This window comes from Acanthopagrus latus, chromosome 7 (genome assembly GCF_904848185.1).
Source record: "Acanthopagrus latus isolate v.2019 chromosome 7, fAcaLat1.1, whole genome shotgun sequence".
Lineage (NCBI taxonomy): Eukaryota > Metazoa > Chordata > Actinopteri > Spariformes > Sparidae > Acanthopagrus > Acanthopagrus latus.
The window spans coordinates 22494843-22514392 of NC_051045.1; the positions used below are offsets into that span (position 1 = coordinate 22494843).

The 19550-nt window shown below is 42.3% G+C and overlaps 3 protein-coding genes and 1 long non-coding RNA gene across 5 annotated transcripts in view; 2 read left to right on the top strand and 2 right to left on the bottom strand.

Annotated features, from left to right (window-relative positions):
* Window positions 1–195: 195 nt before the first annotated feature.
* smim1 (small integral membrane protein 1) lies at window positions 196–3824 on the bottom strand. Its single transcript, XM_037102767.1, has 3 exons — window positions 3671–3824; window positions 2694–2861; window positions 196–2179 (listed from the first exon to the last, which is right to left on the bottom strand). Exons 2-3 carry the CDS (start codon window positions 2798–2800, stop codon window positions 2056–2058), a joined length of 231 nt encoding a protein of 76 aa, XP_036958662.1. The 5' UTR covers window positions 2801–2861; window positions 3671–3824; the 3' UTR covers window positions 196–2055.
* A 2006-nt stretch (window positions 3825–5830) lies between these two features.
* tmem82 (transmembrane protein 82) lies at window positions 5831–8788 on the top strand. Its single transcript, XM_037102766.1, has 6 exons — window positions 5831–6116; window positions 6223–6295; window positions 6460–6652; window positions 7170–7584; window positions 7819–8006; window positions 8552–8788. The coding sequence occupies exons 1-6, from the start codon at window positions 6026–6028 to the stop codon at window positions 8630–8632; spliced, it is 1041 nt and encodes a 346-aa protein (XP_036958661.1). The 5' UTR covers window positions 5831–6025; the 3' UTR covers window positions 8633–8788.
* Window positions 8789–9238: 450 nt separating this feature from the next.
* LOC119022175 lies at window positions 9239–14451 on the bottom strand. 2 transcript variants are annotated; one of them, XR_005075845.1, is made up of 3 exons: window positions 14225–14451; window positions 13152–13260; window positions 9239–9685 (listed from the first exon to the last, which is right to left on the bottom strand). It is a non-coding gene; the product is annotated as an uncharacterized LOC119022175 (long non-coding RNA). The 2 variants fall into 2 exon arrangements; XR_005075846.1 differs by having other exon boundaries at window positions 9239–9731.
* The window catches only part of spen (spen family transcriptional repressor), a 28385-nt gene continuing 22130 nt past the window's right edge, over window positions 13296–19550 (top strand). The window contains exons 1-2 of the mRNA XM_037102765.1: window positions 13296–13751; window positions 16685–17005. Coding sequence (XP_036958660.1) covers window positions 13669–13751; window positions 16685–17005 — 404 coding nt within the window. The 5' untranslated portion in view covers window positions 13296–13668. The remainder of the gene's footprint in view (window positions 13752–16684; window positions 17006–19550) is intronic.

Sequence of the window (19550 nt, forward strand, 5' to 3'; positions counted from 1 at the left end):
GGCCAATAGGAGGCTGTTATTTTGACACAGGTTTTCTTGCATAAAAAAAGCTATATCATTCACTTTTACACCTTTTTACAGCCTTTTTTTCTCACCTTCTGACATTAAATAAGATTAAACTTTTCCTGTTTTACATCAGTTAGGATTACCAAAATTATTTATTTTTGCTAAATGCCAGAAAAATGACAGAGAACATGTTTAAGACAATTTTTTAATTACAAGTCATAAGTTTACATACACTAATATTACTTTACCTTTAAACAATTTGGGAAAGCCCAGATGATGATGTCATGGCTTTTGGAAGCTTCTGATAGGTTAACTGACAACATTTGCGTTAATTACAGGCACACCTGTGGATGTACTGTAAGGCACACCTCAAACACACTGCTTCCTTGTGTGACATCATGGGAAAGTCAAAAGAAAGATATCAGGAAAAGAATCATGGACTTCCTGGTTCATCCTTGGGTACAAATTCCAGATGCTTGAAGGTGCCAAGTTCATCTGTCCAAACAATTATACTTAAATATAAATACCATGGGAATGTCTAGCCACCATATCACTCAGGAAGGAGACGGGTTCTTGAGATCAATGTGCTTTGTTGGGAAGTGTGTATCAACCCCAGAACAAAAGCAAAAGTCCTTGTGAAGATGCTGGCTGAAGCTGGTAAAAGAGTGTCATTATCCACAGTGAAACGAGTCCTGAAGCAACATGGGCTGAAAGGCCACTCAGCGAGGAAGTAGCCATTATTCCCAAAGCAACATAAAAAAGCCAGATTACAGTTTGTAAATGCACACAGGGACGAAGATAAAAACACATTTGGAGACATGTCCTGTAGTCTGATAAAATTAAAACTGAACTGTTTGGCCACAATGACTGTCGTTACTTTGATGAAAAATGGGGGAAACTTGCAAGCCTGAGAACCCCACACCAACTGTAAAGTGTGGGGGTGCTTTGCTGCAGGAGGGACTGGTGACCTTCACAAAACAGATTGCATCGTAGGGAAAGAACATTGTACAACATGTACAAATATTGAAGCAACATCTCAAGATGTCAGCCAGGAAGTTAAAGCTTGGGTACAAATGGGTCTTCCAAATGAACAATGACCCTGAGCATACTGCCAAATGAGTTACAAAGTGGCTTTAAGTACAACAAGGTTAATGTTTCGGAGTGGCCTTAACTGTTGTGAGAAGCTTGTGGAAGGATACCCAAAACTTTTGAGCCAAGTCATACAGTTTAAAGGCAATGCTACCAAATACAAAATACTGTAAACATGGGAGGAAATCTCTGAAAAAGTTGGTATTGAGCACAAACTGAGAAGACCCCTCAACTGCAAGTCACAACAGTGAGGCCTTGAGCAGTTGGACCCTCCAACAAGCCCACAGAGGAAATGACCGTGATTCTAGAGACAATGGCAGCAGCGTGGTGATGCAACTCACTATGAAGCCCTGCAACACAGTGCTTTCTACAGTGGTGATTGATTTGATAAAGTGTTTTTGTTGCACCATATAAAGTATACGTAAACCAGACAGTATGCAGTATAGAATGTGTGGTTAATATGACCGCACTTGCAAGATGCAGTTTGATACTTTTCTCTTTAACATTCAGCTGAGTCCTTGCTGATGCATGTTGCAAGACTCAATTTTCCATTAAGGCAAGAAGAAGAGGTAAAATCTTGATCACATTAAATTGTACAAAGTAGTGAAACTCGTTATCTGCATGTAACCCATCCCTGAGCAGAAACTAGAGCACTCAGAGGAAACTCACAGAAACATGGGGAGAACGCGTAATCTCCACACAGACGGGAATCAAACCCAGGACCACTGGGCCACAATTCTGTCTGTATATTTTTCAGAATAAATAATACTTTACAAATCTTTATATTACTTTCAATATGATGTGTAAAACTGAAGACAAGGACGACTGAGTGTCAGTGAATGAAACAAAAATCCTAAGTCAGTCTTCCCTGTGAGCACGCTGTTTTTAGGTTCTGTCTTAAAAGGGTTTTGAATCTAAATCGTTCCAAAATGTCCTTCCTCTGTCAGCAGGGCTCCATCATCAGCACCTATGGATGTAGTACCCTGTCGTGTATCCTATGATGTACATGGACACCAGCGCAGCCAAAGCCCCTGCTGCCTTCACCGCTATCCCAGTGCTGCCGACACACAGTCTGCTGTAGATCCTGTGAATGGAGCAGAGAGCGAGGCAGAGTCAGTTCAAGCAGCTTTGGTTTACTCCCTGTGTTACTCAGTTGGTTTGATTATAAAGTCTTTACAAAGCTTAGAGGACTGAAGTTACTTGGGAATTTAATGCTATGTTTTCATAGATGGTACAGTGTTTGTTGGGTTAGTTGTCATAAAAATAACACATTCATGCTTGCAGTTACAGCATGTGTCCTTGTTGATCAAAGTGCAAAAGGGGGAAGTCTAAACGGAATGGATGGATGAAATTGCTTCTCAGCCAATAGCCTTATCAGACATATACAACTCTGACTAAACCATATTTGACCTTTTAATGAAAGATCCATTTGAGCCTATATTGTTAATGTAATCCAGACATGTCCCACTGTGTGGTTTGACCTCATCCACATCTTCCTATAACTCTATATCCACAGCAGCATCAACCCCTTTTTTAAGCTAAACAAAAACATAATATTTGATCCTTGCATCTTTTTGTCAGCCGTCAGTTCGTCTCACCTCATCATTGTGGACTGTGATCCCTCTACATTCATGTTGATGTTGTCCTCGTTCCAGCGATCGTATTGCACGCTGCCGGTACCATGGGAGTCCATGTGGGTGGTCATTTCTCACTCCGATCAGAGGTTTATCTGCTGCCTACAATCGATGGTCTTTCACTCAGACACACTGAGGATGGAGAGAGTCTGTGTCTGACAAAATGTCTGTTAAGCCCTTACAGGAATCTTGACTAGTAGAAATAAGAAAAGGCAGAGTTGAATAGGACCCGATTGTGTGTAGAGGTGAAAGGAGACTTAAAGCTGTTTGATAACTTTTTTGTGCTTTAATCATCTACATGCAGTGTAGTGAAAGGTACCTACGTGAGTAAAAGTGAATATATTGTGTTTAAATATTACTTGGATAAAAAATGAAAGTACACAAAACGTACTTCAGTGCATCTGATATTACATTGATTTTAATATCAACTGTTATTTTTCTGGCAATAAATGTACTTGATTAACAAATGCAAAAGAAGAAGTAAATTATACATGTATGTACATATATTTCTGATCATTGAAATCAGTAGGGTTTTTTCTGATAAAATGACTTCATTTAAAACTGTGCTACTCTGGCTCTGATGCAGTATGCAATCTGCAAAGTAACTAAAGTTACCAAATAAATAAAGTGAGTAAAAAGTACACTATTTGTAATAGAATTTAGTGGAGTGGAAAGTATAAACTGATAGAAGAAACATAAAATAGAAAAACTCAAGCACAAGTACCTCAAAACTGTAAGTGCTAGAGTAAATGTACTATTAATCACTGCCTACATGTAATGATGCAGTTAAAGTATTGCTATATGTCTTTTACATAATGTGGCAGTATTCACAGTGTTAAGGAGCTAAATCAACTAGATTAAGATAATCTGATTCCTAAACAGTGCTTTAGAGCAGAATTCACTTCATATCCCCTCATTCCGATAATTCAAGCTGTGCTCACCTGTATGAGTGTGAAACAGTCAACAGCCCTCTTGGAAAGCTCTGCCCTCCAGCTCTTTTATGCCGCCTGCTTGGTACGAGACCTTGATCATAGTTCATGTGTTCACCGAGGTCAGCCTGTCGATTGGTTGTCCCTAAGCTCTCCTCTTTCACCTCCTTTATATGAGTCTTATATGAGTGATAAAGGGCAATTAAAGCCCTGTGTGGATCCTTAGTCTCCAGTTGCATCACAGTGAGCTCCAAACACATAAACACTTTTAGATTTCCTCGATACTTCCTCCCCCTCATGAAAATAAATGTGTCTTGGTTTAATTCAAGGTCACTGTGTTGTCTCACAAGTTTGTTCCTTGGGTCCAATGAAGCAGTTAAACAAGCTGCACCTCTGCTGCTGCTGGAATAACAGCAGCGCCCTCTTGTGTGTGAGATTGAAAAGGCAATTGCACAATCTCAGCTACGCACTCATTTTATCTCTGTAGATGTATCCACTGGCCTTAAACTGTCACAGATGCCTCCTTCTCAGCAGGAAACCAGAAGGGATCTGTTCCTTGAGGCTTCAGTATGCACTCACGATACCCACTTTATCTGCAGCACATGTCTTAGATATGCACTGTCTGAAGAAAATATTCAGTGTGAAAAAGATTCATTGTTTTTCTATCCTGGTCCCAGTACATTTGTTAGATCAACAAAATAAAATTATTCAAAGCAAGAAAGTAAGTTTTTCCTCCACTGACTGTCCTTATTAAATTGCAAAATACAACCATACACCTTCTGAATTAAAGTTTCTCTCTTTTAATAGCGCTCCAGTGAAAGTTCAGTCAGGAACATTATTCTTTTTGTATGCTAAGGCCTTTAGTTTACATCATCCTGTCATTTATTCCTGCCACGCATAACCCTAACCTGCTTATTAATGATTGAATTACCTGTCATTATCTAGGGTTGTCAATTGACATATCAGCTGGTTACATCTATCCAATAGCACAGCAACACACTTACACTGTACTTCCTGTTGTGTTGCTGCTGTCATTTTTTTTTTTTTTTTTTAAAGTAGATAGCCTACTAAGTGCCACAGACTTTTTGTCAGTAACTGTCTCATCACATATCAACTGCTGTAATAAACATGATCTTTATTTCATTAAGTAGTCTCTCCTAATTCAAACTGCTTTAATTCATTCTCTGTCCCCACCCGAAACTGGCTGTGTAGTTAGAATGTCCTTGGCACTGAATTCCCTGAAAATCCCCCCTCCTCCCTCCTCCCCAGTCCATAATGATACCTGCACAACAAACTGAGATAACTTGCTAATGGCAGCTACACTTAGCGGCAGTTAGCAGTTACTGTGTGACACCCTGCCCACTGTTTTATTTGGATTAGAATGAGCATGCATTTGACAGGTGGAAAGTGTTTCATATTGCACCTTCAAAGGTGGCTACAGGTTTTTAGGGCCGAAGGATTTCCACAAAACTAAGATGTATGAATGGAGTTCAGCTCAGAAGAGGAAGGATCGGGCAAAACAAAATGTACATAACTAATATGGGTTTCTTGGTGATTTTATAAAGACATTTGGTTGAAACTTTGCCTTTGTGTTGCATGTTTGACCCTAAATTATCTTGTGTGAATGAAAATCATAAACGCCCCTCTCCTCTTTATAATGTTGTTCTCTTGATATTGTATTGCAGTTTGTCCGTAACGTAACTCTACCAGGACTGTTTGTGTACCTACACCATATGGCACCTGCTGCATGTCTGTCCTGAGAGAGAGGGGCCTTCATGTGTTGGTCTCTCTGCAGTTTCAAGGTTCCCCCCTTTGCCCTCTGCTGTGTGTGTGTGTGTGTGTGTGTGTGTGTGTGTGCTGAGTTTCTCTTCATCCAAATCAAATATTAATTATTATTGTTTTAATATTTTAGATTATACAGCCTTCTGAAATTTGTATTTTGATGATTCATAATAATTGTACAAACTTGACTTGTAATATTGCTCTGGGCTAAACATGATTTTTCAGAGAGCTATGGGAGAGGAACTCCTTTTCAGAGCGAATGAATATTTTTACTTCAGAGAACTATCGGGCCTGCCATAATTTACGAGTCTTAAGTATTTCCCATGGTGCAGTAACCTCTATTATCATGTTATGAGTCACGCTGCTGAGGGCCTCTGCTTCGCCGGCACTCAGACGACCTTTGGTACAGGCTTGTGCATGAGCAAAGCTCAGTGCCGAGGCGCTGAGATAAACAGAAGAGCTACGCAGATACTTCACGTTACTGCAGCCTGATCTGGAATAACCACAAAACATGGTTCCAGAGTGTGTGATTGTCTGAGAGAAAGAGTGTAAAATGATTCATCACTTCAAGTAAAAAGAGGCAAGATGTTTTCGTTTATCACGTCGCGTCTTCCGACTTCCTTCCTACCAGGGTGGCTGACTCTAGAGACAAATCCACTGGACTGTTTGCTTCAAGGTGAGATCTATTTATTTTCTCTGGCGTCCATATTGCTACAGGTTGTTTACAGAGGATGGCTGGAGCATGTTATTGGTTGCAAATTCAGTGTTATGTGACCCCGCAGGACTGGTAGGAGCTTGTGCGATCTCTGTGCTGTGCTCCCTGCTGAGAGTGCACTTATTTCTAGAGGAGGAGAGGTGAGGGAATGGTCTAATTAGCAGCTCTGTGCATGAATATGCATTTGGCATTACGCTGCATAACCTGACCGGTTCACAAGATTTCCACCATCATCTAAATAGTTCAGACACTTATTAGTTTTACTTGTGTCCTTACTTGATTTCTTCTCCTCTTCTCGTGACAGTGATCAAAAAGATAAAGACACATCAGATCAGAGGACACCCCGAGGACAAAGGAAAACTAAAGTTGGACTTCCTGAGACGCTCCAGTTTTTCTTCGTGACTGGGATTCTGGCTGTGGTGGGCTCCCGTGTTGCCTCCCTGGTCGTGCTGGAGTTTTGTCTTCGGGCACTCTCTGGATGGGTCACAGCTGGACCAGTAAGACACCAAATATGACAGAAATATACCTGATACTCAAGTGTATCGCCTGATTTGCTTGCTGCTTCTATGGCAAACTTACGGCTGAGTTAAAGGTGCAATACGTCAAAAGAGAGAGAGAGAGAGAGAGAGAAAAAAGGAATTGTTAAAAACATTTTTAAAAATAACAAGGATATCTAGCCAGCCCCAACCTGTCCCAGTCCAGAGCTCCTGTGCTAGCTGTGATAACACTTCCCTGGTCCCTGAGCTCCTGATCCAGACAGCTAGCTGCATGGCTAACTGAGCTAATTGGCTAAATGCAGCTACAGTAGGCAGCAGTTAGCACTTACTCTGATGACATGCTGCCCCCGATTTGTTCTGAGTGTGAATTCGACAGATGGTCAAGTCTTCCACGCTGCACCTCTAACTCCTGCCATCTATCATGTCGTGTTGACTCATGATATCTATTGTAACACAGAGCCAATCATCTGTTTTGATTCATCCATCACTTCTATTCATACGCTCCTTTATTTCCCAGGAGTCCAAGAAATTTCTGCAGCAGCTGTTAGTTCAAAGCCAGTTCACTCTCGGCTGTGCCCTGAGCTGTGGTTTGCACTTTCTCCACGAGGGGGCGTCCCAGCGCTGGCTATGCTCGCTCCTGGCAGCAGCCCTCAGCTGGTTCCTGTCTCGGCAGGCCACCCTCCTGCTGCACCATGTCATGGCTCTGTATAGACTCCACAGCTCGCAGCGCTACTGCGGCATTTGCATCGGCCTCCTCGCGTCGGGCCGCTGCCTGCTGCCAATGCTGTGCAGGGCGATGATCATTACTTTCTCTGTGGCTGTGGTGGCCGCAATATCAATCATCAATAAACACTTCCTCTCTGCGACAGAGGCCCTCAGGTTCTGGACACCACTGACTATCTGCTACACGCTGTTGGTTGTGTACATGCAGGGTGAGAAACATGTAAAGTAAATTCAGAAATTAGGGGGCAGAGCTAATAAGACACTGATCAGTCTGGGATATCAACCCTTCTCAGGGCAGAAGAGAATTATTAATTAGTCTGATGCCTCCCTCCTGTCTTGTCTGACTGCTAATTCATCCATCATCACTCCTCTATAGACGTCTCCTGAATTGTATACGTTTTGGCCAAACATTTGCCTTTTAACGCTGCGTCTTGCCTCTGCAGAGGAGCAGCACCGTCTGCCAGGCAGCCAGGCTGTCCTGAACACAGTGGCGGTGCGTCTCGGCGGTTTGATGGTCCTGATGCTGACTGTCGGACGCTGGGCCGACGTGCTCCACATCCTAATGTGTTTCCTGGGTGAGGCCAGCTGTCTAATCCCCACTATGGATCTGCTGGATGCAGCAGCCTCACAGGTCAGTGAGTCTCCCCGGAAGCAGCGCGCAGGGCCGAAAGCACTTTCTGTCCATCGGGACCCCAGAACTGGGGCAGAATATCAGTGTGTTCATTAGAGTGGGTCCCAGGATGAGACCGAACTTCTCAAACTTGTATCCCAGGTGGAGAAGGTTTAAGATCCCCACGACAGATTCAGGTCAAAGTATTCTCCGATTCACAAGACCGAGCCTACAGTGTATTTCACCGCCTGATGAAATAGTTTGAAGAGTTTTGAATAAAAGCACTGTTGATGCAGTGCTTGAAAAAATGTTTATGTGAACTGGCAAAAAAATGTTGAATCATTTCTGCAAATCAATGTATTTTTAGTTTTTGTTTTTTTAGAGTAACCTAAAGGACATTTATTTAATGTTACATTATATTTCTGCATCAATATAATTTACATATAATTTATCATTTATATTAGTATGATGTATTATTCTGGTGAACCGTGTTAATAATATTGGTTAATCCGACTTCATAGTCTATGTTCTGCATCTCATCTGTCATATTTGTTATGCATACACAGGGTGAAGAGGATTATACGGACTACGTACAAAGGGACCGTAGACGGAGACCACAGGCACAAGAGAAGCAGCATCACAGATAGCCACACTGGGATTTTAAAGACTCGTGGCACCTCTTTATAATGGCACTAATTTCTGTGAGTCCTATTGGGGCTACATCAAAAATTAATGCTTTTGTATTTAGAATGTAATATTTTTTCATTAAAAAGTCCAATATTATAATTTCTTGGGAATTTCAATCTTGTGAAAAATGTTTCCAGCTCTTTAAATCATAGACAGAATGCTTGTCCAACAAACCCTGCCTGTGTGGAATAGTAAAATGACCCACGCGCTACTCACATAGGCCTGACTGTCTTCCTGTCTGTTACATCTCCTTTCCTTTGTGACTATCAGTGCATCAACACTAATTCAGGTGACGAACGTGCAATTCTGGATGTTATTCTAGCAGTTCTGTCTGAGCTCTGGGATGAATTAACGCTGTAATCTTGGAGAGGTTTGGGCACACCAGATACTCCTGGAGAGAGCCATTGTTCCAGATTTTTCTTTGTGGGGCCCCAGAGCCAAGGGGGCTTTGTAACCCCGTCCACGGCCTGCTGATGGATGGGGGTCAAAATAAAATAGATTTATAATATCAATGTTATGTTGCTGTAATCACATCTAGAGATAATCTGTTTCTTATGATCCAGCTCTACTGTATTGCATTTTCTTTTATTTTCTTCAATTTTTTTAACAATTGATGTTTTCTTTAATCAACAATAGACAATTTAAAAAACAACAACATAATAATGCACATTATAACTTAATGTAACCATGTCTAGACTATCTTACATGGCTCACATTGAGGGTTTACCATGAAAAAAATACGCAATTTGCTCGAGTACAGAGAAATGGATTAAACTGAGACAGACGACAGGGTTATAAAGAGTGTCACAGCTCGACTCTTCCACCTGCTGTGCACAGACTGACAGCTGCAGACGTCAATAACAAACGCAGACATTAACACCAGCCCACACAGGGTAGGCACTTGGGGGACGTTTATTAATTTTGGCGTCGTTTTTGTCGCTAAGCTCGATTCAAACAACTTCCTGAGTCCGCGGACGTGATTTTCGCCTTTGTCGTCTCACTCCTGAGGTTGTCTGGTTGGAAAAGAAAAAGGCAAAATGGCTGACGACAGCGTTCGTGCTGAAAAGTCACACAAAATGGCGTTAGACAAAGGAAAGGCAGTGTTACTCGGCTTCACCCTCACTTCGGTTCCGTTTAAAATTCTTGCACACAAAGCTGAATTTATTTAGTAAAACTCCGTCTCCCATATGAAAACACATTATTCTTGCATTGACACCGACTTCTCTTTAACACACGAAACGATTATGACAGATTTGTAGCACAGTAAGCACATCTACGCAAATCTCTGCTGTGTTTTTCTCAATAACGTCAAAGCCAAGCTTCTTGTGACAATTTAGGTGTTCCCTGACACACACACACACCATATTAAATCCACATTTTGACGCCGGTATTGTGCCCATGAGATGTGTCTTTATTGAGAGTTGTGGGCTGAGACAGAAACATATTCCATGAGAAAGGTTTTTGGATTATCTGTCCCGTCATTCCATGTCAAAAAAAGGCGTGTGAAACTACAGTGGGCACATTAGCCTGGCGGTCCAGCTCCCGAGATAATCCAGGTCTGAGAATCACTGACGAGGAAATTTAGATTTGGTGTCTATAGTCGATCCACCAAAATAGGAAATTGTACTCCCATGGGTTTATTAGATTTTTGACTGAATATAGTTCCACATCAGGACGAATTCAGTAGCAGACACAGGGAGGACGTTCTCCATGAGCACCCGAATATGGTGAAAATGCCCATTGAAATGACTGAGCAGTTGTTGACACCTCCTCTGGGCACTTCCACACTTTTCTGTTCTCATCTGATAGGCACGCTGCACGCATGCGCAGAACGCTTTTTTTTTTTTTTTTTTTTTTGCCAGTCCCCTGTTACCGCATTTCAACGCAGGCGCACTTCTGCCTTCAGTGTGCGTGCTTAATATAGCAACAAAAGCAGAATAATGCTGTGGTGTAGTAACAGAGCTTTACTATTCCAAACTTTAATCAAATAATGGTTTTCTATTGGCCGCTCAGTTACAGTAGGGACACAATGTACTGAGGTTGAAAGTGACCGGAGACTCAGTTCAGCCACCATTTTATTAACACATGTGGACACCTTGATTAGGCTGAGGTAATAATTTAAAGGTAATCTCGGCTGCATGTTGAGTAGTTACTGTAAAAATTGTAGGCGACCAACAGGGGTAGTCATGGCAAAAAAGACATCAAAATGGTGCAGCTATTATTTACCCCTCATCAATGCTTATCACTACTGGTCTTTGGAACCTTTGGACATAGGCCCAATCACTCATGTTACTTATTAGCTTAAAGCAGAGATCGGACCAGGTCAAATTGACTTTAGCCTCCACACCATTTTGTATCCCACTTGTAGAAGATTTGTCTTTGCAGACTACTACAAGCAAAAGGCAGATATGTTAAAATGTAGAGCAGAATCAAAACTCATTATGATGAGGTGTTTTATGAATGACTTTTGCAATCCCATGACTGTGGCATTGCTCTTCTTCCCAATCCTGATTTTGTTTATCGTTTAGCATCTTATCTTGAACAATCAGCAAAATCATCTTAAATGTGATTGTTTTATTTAAGAGGTGTTTGTTTTATCAGCAGCTACAATGCATTGCTAAAGACTAATGGGGCTTCTCCTAATGAAAATATCAACTCAATTTATTAACACATAAAAGTGATTTGGTTTGAATACTTTTCAATCTCACAGCTGCAAGACCTTCTTACTTTTTTAGAGTATCCTTTAGAATTGGCTCTCTGCCATGTTAGTTTTAGTTGGACTGATAGAAAGTAAACCCACTTCTTCATTCACAGCATCTTCCCAAAATGGGGCATGCTATAAGGTTATATTTGGCTGATGTTTCTAGCGAAAACAAAACTAGAAATTAAAAAGAATACATAAATATATAGTGCTGTTTGCATTTTTCTTTTGTAAAATGATCTTTACTAGGTAGCCTACCTATTTTTATTTTTTTTATATGAGCACAGCAGGAACAGTAATGCGCAGGAAGTCAGTCAATTAAGGGAACATTAGGGATTTGGTTTAGGACCATGACTGACAAGTCATGTTTAAGTTTTTGTCCTCCAACGTAAAAAGGTTCGGATGTCCCTCTTAATAACTAATGTGTTCAGGGCAGCAGTTCTGTGATTAATGGATGAATAAGCTTTGGTGATAAGTCACTAACTACATGATCCAGTTCCCAAAAACTTGGCTTAATATAATGGGATTGTTAGCCAACTCTTTAAGTTTACAGAAGTGGAATATAATTATACGGCTAAGAGACAAACTAGAGGGGAAAAATGTGTCACAGTAAGTCATCAGTGCATTTTATTTTGTTTTAAATGTATCTGTAATTTCCTGTTAATGCTATAGGCCAAAAAATACAGTTAGTAATGAATAATGTAATGGAGATTCACGACTGATATTTCTTACAGAATCACCAAATCGTAACTGAGCTTTACTGGAGTTTATACAATTTGAACTGATGCCTCAACCTTTTGTTTTACTGAAGCTCAACACAGCCTCAAGTGATCTTACCATAAAGTAGATGTATTATGCTCAATTTCAGGTTGAGAGTTTCATTTTATGTCACTACTAGAATAGGTTTAAATACTTTAATGCCCAAGAAACACATTTTATTTTCTCATACTGTCCAGTGCTGAAGCAGTTAAATCCCCCTCTGTCTGAAATGCTCTGTTTTAGCACCTGTCTCTTTAAGCTTCCCTCCTGAACACACAGTCTGTTCTGATTGGTCAGCTAACACGTGCCTGAGCCAGCACAGCTAACAACAACAGAGCAGCTGTACTAAATCATTTCTTACATGCCAAACTAATCACTGGGCATAAATCATGCAAATGTGTGACTCTGATGTAGTGTGATGTCAAAATATAACAGAGTTCAAGGTGAGACTACTGACGAAGCGTTTCAGGAGCAGTGTTTTCTGTGGGAGAGAGGAGCTTATGTTGGTGCAGACTTTGACCTTTTTATGTTGCAATATTCACATACACAAGAACCTAAAAAAAAAAATTGAAAAAAACTGGTCTCCTTTAACATTACTGTGACCTATGAGTAGCTTATGACTAAATCCTTCCATGTCATATCTTTTACTGATGTAAACCTATATTCTGGAGACAAATAAAGCAATTAGTGGTGACTTAAAGGTTATCAGTGCTCATTCTATCCAGCCATTTTCAAACCCCTCATTCTGTGTAGCTCCAGGGGAGGCTGTAACTGAGCACAAAAGGAGCCCTTCCCGATTACACTCTGTAATTATTACTATTTAGTCAGAGTGATAAATGGTTGACACACCTCCACAAACAATGAGCTTGCTACTGTTTTAAAATGTGGTCTGATGGCTCACTTGATCATGTTTTTGTTTCAGTTCATTGAAAAAAAAAAAACCACGTAGCTCTAGAAATCTATATCTAAAATTATTCTACTGGTGCTCTGTTGATTTGACTGCATGCAAAGCGTCTCACCTTGCCATGCCCAACTGCGATGGGAGCCTCCTGTGAGTCAAAGCCTCTCAGATGTCAAAGCACCTTCATTCAACCAGGGGTTTTCTCACGCATGCGCAGCGGCGGAGGACTATCTCATCGGGGAGGAAAAAAAAAAAAAAAAGAAGTTCACACACAAAGCCACGCCTGCGCGGTGTGCCTCTCATTACAAGCGAAGTTGCTGCATCTTTTTAGGAAGCTACATGCTCTCTTTCGACACCCAAAGGTCGCATGGTGTCAGGGACGCGCCTAGTCACGGGAACAGTCCGGAGCGCGTTCATGAGGTGCAAGATCGCGCTTTAACAGTGAAGAGTATCAAACAGCGTGCGGGGATCCAACCTAATGGTTTACATTGGGTCACAACGACCAGTCAATGATTTGCGCCGAGCATTTTTTTCCCCTCGTCCGGCGTTTTATTTTGCAAACCTTTTCTATTTTGCACGGGGAGAGACTGACATAGAAAACTCATCTGTATGATAGGGGAGCAGGAGCACACAGTATGGTCCGGGAAACCAGACATTTATGGGTGGGAAATTTACCCGAAAATGTACGAGAGGAGAAAATCATTGAGCACTTCAAGCGGTGAGTAGAGACACTTGTGAGCGACGTGTGTGAGTGCGTTTTGTGCCCAGTGCGAGGACGAGTGCACGGCCAGCATCTCTCCCTGTGTTGTGTGTCACATTTTAGTGAAGTCGGGATGAAGCAGGAGGTTCCCCCCGTAGCGAAGTCCCATTTGGCAACTGTGCTGTCAGCTCTCCGTACGCGACAACACCGAGATAAGAAAGAGAGAGGAAAAAAAAACAGCTAGCACGCGTCAGCCACCCAGCTAGCGGACATATGGTTTTGCCATTTTGACACCAACTTGTGGGCTGTAGGTGATAACTTTACTCGCCCTTTTCATGTCGTGTGGCTTCACATTCGCGCCGGGCAACCGTTTGACTTTTTAGGAAGCCAACCGTTTCCCCACCTGGCGACCGTTGAAGGAAAAAAAACACAGCGTCTGTGTAACGTAGCCGCTAACAGCACACCGCCAGTGTAAACAAACTTCAGCCTACCTGGCGAGCTGCTAGCTTTGTACAAGCTGTGTGCATTTCACGGTCTGCATCTCTGGCAGGCTGTGAAGTCTGCAGCCCGAGCGGATCACGGACCCGGTGTTTCACTTGACTCTCCCTTGAGTTTGTCAGGTCACAGCCTCCAGCCAGACCCGTGCACAAAGTGTGCTCAATTAGCATACAGTATACATGTCTAGCAGAGTGCACGGTGGCAGCTGCAAAAACCGGATTGTTTTAATTTCTATATATATATATACACACACACACACACACACACACACACACACACACACACACACACACACACATTTATTTGTCCTGAATTCATCACAAGTCGGTGAATCCTCCGAGCTGACGCGACATCAAGCCGCCGTCCAAGCTGCAATTGTTTCAGACTGGCCGTGATTGAACAGGCTGCTCCGCGTTAACGCTGATGTGCAGCGTCGCACCGTTGCAGGAGGCTACTTGTGCTTACTTTGAGCGCAGAAACGATCATCTTTGCCACATTATCACCGCGGTGTCCCCCTCCCCTCCTCCTCTTCCAGCTGCTGACTCGCACAGCCTGCAGCGGGATCTGATTTAAGGGGAATCAGACAGCATATCGATATTTTAATTACGATATTCAAACTGAGCTCCGCTTGTGCATTTTTTTTTCAAGTGAGTGTGTGTGTTTGGTTTATGGAGCAGACATATCCTTTACGCATTAATCCCATATGCATCCTATAAGTAATCTTGGTCTTTGTTGTCTTCCTTGGAGGGAGAATAAAAAAAATGTAAATATGATTTGTGTGTGTGTGTGTGTGTGTGGCTTTCACGGCTGCCTGCGCGCTCTCGCCTCTCTCTTCTCTTCTCGGCTGTCAAGGAAATAGCAGCCCGCCTCTCCGTCCATATGTGCTGGAAGAGCAGACTGCCGAAAAAAACATCAGTCTACCTATATGAGCGACGTCTCCTTCTTCGCGGTGTAGGCGTCGCCATATCGGCCGAAAGCTGCTAAATTACCAGCCCTAAATCATTCATGTCTGTTCAGCAACGTCGCCACCGAAAGGCGCGTTTGTCCCGGCGTGCCCCCCTCCTCCTCCTCCACACCCCCAACATACGACTGTGCTAGAAAAAATATAAAAGTCAGGATATTAATGTCGTTGCTTCGCATTCTCGTCTTTTTTTTTGTATACAACAGACGGATGCAGGTGAGCTACAGACATGGTTCGTGTCCGACTCACGCAGCCTCGCTGCAGAAAGCACGATAACGGGCTACCTATGTGCCGTTTTTATTTACATTAACCCGATGTGCGTAACGTTATGTGTTGTTTTTCTTTTTTTCTGGGGGTGGGGATGGTGATCCGGCTGCATGTTGTTGCAACAGCGGAGGAGGAGTGAAAGTGTGTCGGCGGGTCCTTTTTAGCACGCTGCCTCGGCTCCCGCGTTAAACCCAGAGGTAGTCGGGAGCATGCAGGTGCATGACAGCCCCAATGTGTTACAGAAGTCATTGAAGATGGGGGACGGCAGAATGAGTAAGCAGTGTGAACAGCTTTTCTAAAATGGCGTCGGAGGCTGTTCAATGTTGGGAACTGGCATGCCAATGAATTTATGGGCACCCCACTGTCTCCTTTGGACAGTGAAATACACTCCCGAAAGATTCTTGGAGGTGGAGGAAGAAGAAGAAGGGGGGGCGTAAAGATGATGGCAGGCTTTGTAATCCCGGACTAGGTTTGAAAATTTAGGGTGATGCACCTCCCATCATTCAATTCAACCATCACTTAACGAGGTGTTGACATGCTTATTAAGAAAATCAAAAAGGATGCCATTGAAAAACACTTAATTATATCTTGATTTGGGGAGGAAAGTGGGAATGATGTAATGTATGCACAATTGTGCCAAAAACCCTTTGCTTCTTGTGAAACAGAAGGAGCCACATAGACGATATTGATTGTTTTTCTTCTAAACCCACACACTCTCACACACACACACACACACACACACACACACACACAGAGTCAATCAGGAAATGTCACGTCTCTTTTATATGCAGCCCAGGTTTCATCTCTATGCCTTCCAGCAGCTATAAGCATACGGATCCCCCCCCCCCCCCGAAAACATGCTAATGTCAGAAAATATATGCAATGCATTTATTAACATGCAGTGTGCCATGGTTTTATGTCCAGTTGCTGGGTTACTGTTGCCTTGTAAGAAAGTACATCAGAGCAGGGAGAAGAAAGAAGAAAAAAAAAAAAGGAGCAAAGCCACCTTAGTTCCCGCCCCTCCTTAGAAACACACACACACACACACACACACACACACACACACACACACACACGTTGACATAATTGAATCCAGCACTATGCATTTAGATAAAAGGTGCTTTATTGTCACAAATAATCCAAACAGAACAACCCTGTTTTGATAATCATAAACACTGATGCAACATAAAGTGATCACCTTGTCTTCTCCCCGTTTTCTCCTCAGATATGGACGTGTGGAGAGTGTCAAGGTCCTGCCTAAGCGGGGTTCAGAAGGTGGAGTCGCAGCCTTTGTGGATTTTGTGGACATTAAAAGTGCTCAGAAGGCTCATAATGCTATCAACAAGATGGGGGACAGAGACCTGCGCACTGATTACAATGAACCAGGCACGATACCTAGTGCCGCGAGGGGGCTGGACGATAGTCTGTCCTTAAGCTCTCGTGGCCGGGATGTATCAGGGTTCACAAGGGCGGCAGGGGGGGCCGTGTATGGGCCCCCCACGTCGCTCCACAGCAGAGATGGACGCTATGAACGCAGACTAGACGGGTAAGTGGACAAAGTTTCTCTGAAGGCAGGGGGAACCGTGGTTTCTGGTAAACACCTTACCTCCAAGCATCTTCCCACCATCTATTCATTTACTTGTTTAAGGGGGAGAGGAGAAAAAGAGTTCATGCTCAAGAATTCAGTCTTATAGGGATCCCCTCTCAAGTTCTCAGAGTGTGCCCAGCGCTCCTGGATTCATAATTGCAGGTAGAGATATTCCATAAGTGAGAGCATGTTCACAAGTGAATCTATTATTAAATGAATAGTCAATAGTTAAACATGGCTGTTGGGGATTATCTGTGATCTTAAACATCTCCTGTGAGGTGGATGTATCATTTGCGGAAAATGCGGGGCAAAGATTGGATATCGTAAAATTTCCCAGGATTATTGGAGATTGCTGGAGAGAGAGAGAGAGAGGGAGAGGGAGAGAGAGAAAAAGAGAGAGTGGTCCAGCGGCCATCCCTGGGATTCCCCTAATCTGGAGTTACGTGCCCTGCGCGGTGGATTAATGTCACCCTTTTTTTCCTCATGTAACAAAACATCCATTATATGTATAAGGCACCATTGTTTGGATTAGTCTAATTTGGTTTTCAATTATCGTGCACACCTCACGGAGGTGTTCACTTCGCTTGCGGGGCCGGAGTCACGAGGATAACCATCACAGGATATTTATTCCCCTCTGTTGGATTAACACTGGCCACACACTTTAAGGATATGCTATCATGCTAGAGGTATGGGTTCCTTTCTTGGTTCTTTTGGGTTTTTTTTGTTTTTTGTTTTTTTTTTTGTTTAATTTGGGATTATATCTAAAATCAGGGCATTACAGTTTGAGTGCTGGGAGACCTCTACTGGTGATCCATCTCAGTAGAGACAACAAACAGAAGTGAGCAAATGACTCTTATTTTTCCTGCCTTATTTTTGTGGAGATTATTTTTTACTTCTCAACAGCTGAGACTAGCAGATTTATTGAGGACCAATACGGACTATGTTTGGATCGTACAATGCAAACAAGAATGCTGGAGACTGAGACTGGAAAGTTGCTGCTGGAGATAACCTACCTCATGTCTGTGGATTACCTGCACCTTTCTTGAATGTGGAACTATAACTAAACCTTGGATACAAACACATACAGATGAGGAGAATGAAGTTGCACCCATTAACTGCATTTCTTACTGACTCAGCATTGGTTTGGACTGCATGCAGGCCCTTCTGCTTGTAAAGGAGGCAGAGAACAGACATGAGCATCCGCAAGCATCAAAACCGGACTCCATCCCAGGAATGGAAGCTATGAGCAAGCATCTGGATTACCGTTAAGAGACATGTTCTTTATTCTTAATCTGTCATTCCCTCTGCCAAAGGAATTTGACTACGTTACTGCTGAGCAGAGTGTGACCCAAGAGGGACGTGCTGGACTTCATAAATGAAGATGCAAGACTTTTTTTTTTCCCCCCGATTTCCTCTGTCGCTTCTGGGGAATCAATGGTGCACTGCTTCCTGAAGACGGACTCCTGGATATCATGTGCTTTTTATTTTGCTGTACTCAAGTGCAACTTTTTTTTGTATGGATGGATATATTGACTCAAATGGACATTTTCCAGCACACAAAACATCCCAACATGGATTCGTACAAGGTCGTGTTTGATTACAGCATTTTAATCCAAACGGACACTCCAGCTCATCAAAGTACACAAGGTCCCCTGCCCTGAAGATGAGGATTACATTTTCTAACTTGAACAATTTTGCTTCAATTTTTTTGCCCTCTCCACTCAACATTTTTGCCCACATTTTTCTGCTCACAAAGTTCTGTCTCCCTAGATTGTATTTGGAATTATAGGTCAAGTTACCACTCTCTCAAAAGGTTGGTATGTCCTGCCCTGTGTATTTTAGCTGTCCTCTCTAACCCCCTAGTTTGAACCCCTGTCTCTCTCCATTTTCCCCACTAACCGAAGTAGCTGGTACATAGACTGTTATCACTGCCTGTGTGTCTATGCAGAAATCTTAAGCTTGTATTGTTATCCTTTCTCTTCCCCCACCTGATCCCACCTTCAGCTCCTTTCCCCCGCTCTCTTTATGATGAATTGAGCCATGTTGCAGCTGTTTATTCATGACGAATGAACTGAGTAAAAAACAAAAATAACACTGCCTTTAATAAAACACAGTGATTGAGCTGTGGAATCAATACAATTTAAAGAATTGTCACATGAATATAATAAAGAGTTGCAATATGTGCAGTAATAGTAATAAGTGGAATAAAAGTGGAGAATAAGGAGAAGTATTTCTACGTTTCCATGTCTGAAAAACTAGAGAGACAAACTTGAATGATTTTGATTAATAGATGCACATTAAAATGGGATTTTTTTCCTTTATGTTGAAATTATTAGTTGATTTATCAACAGCTAATAAGTAATAGTCACTAATATAAGTCTTTAATTGAACAAGAATACAGGTAATTTGCATGCACTTTTTAAATGACTGTTGGTTGGACAAAACATTTGGAAATGTCACCTTCAGCTCCTGAAGAAAAATGTCAACTAAAGCATTTATAGAC

What these genes read in the sequence shown, in the direction of transcription:
- smim1 (XM_037102767.1), bottom strand. Translation starts at nt 2,800, where the DNA reads ATGACCACCCACATGGACTCCCATGGTACCGGCAGCGTGCAATACGAT. An exon ending in TCACAGTCCACAATGATGAG is followed by an intron (nt 2,180 to 2,693) that starts GTGAGACGAACT and finishes CTCCATTCACAG; the next exon opens with GATCTACAGCAGACTGTGTG.
- tmem82 (XM_037102766.1), top strand. Translation starts at nt 6,026, where the DNA reads ATGTTTTCGTTTATCACGTCGCGTCTTCCGACTTCCTTCCTACCAGGG. An exon ending in ACTGGACTGTTTGCTTCAAG is followed by an intron (nt 6,117 to 6,222) that starts GTGAGATCTATT and finishes GTGACCCCGCAG; the next exon opens with GACTGGTAGGAGCTTGTGCG. An exon ending in TTATTTCTAGAGGAGGAGAG is followed by an intron (nt 6,296 to 6,459) that starts GTGAGGGAATGG and finishes TTCTCGTGACAG; the next exon opens with TGATCAAAAAGATAAAGACA.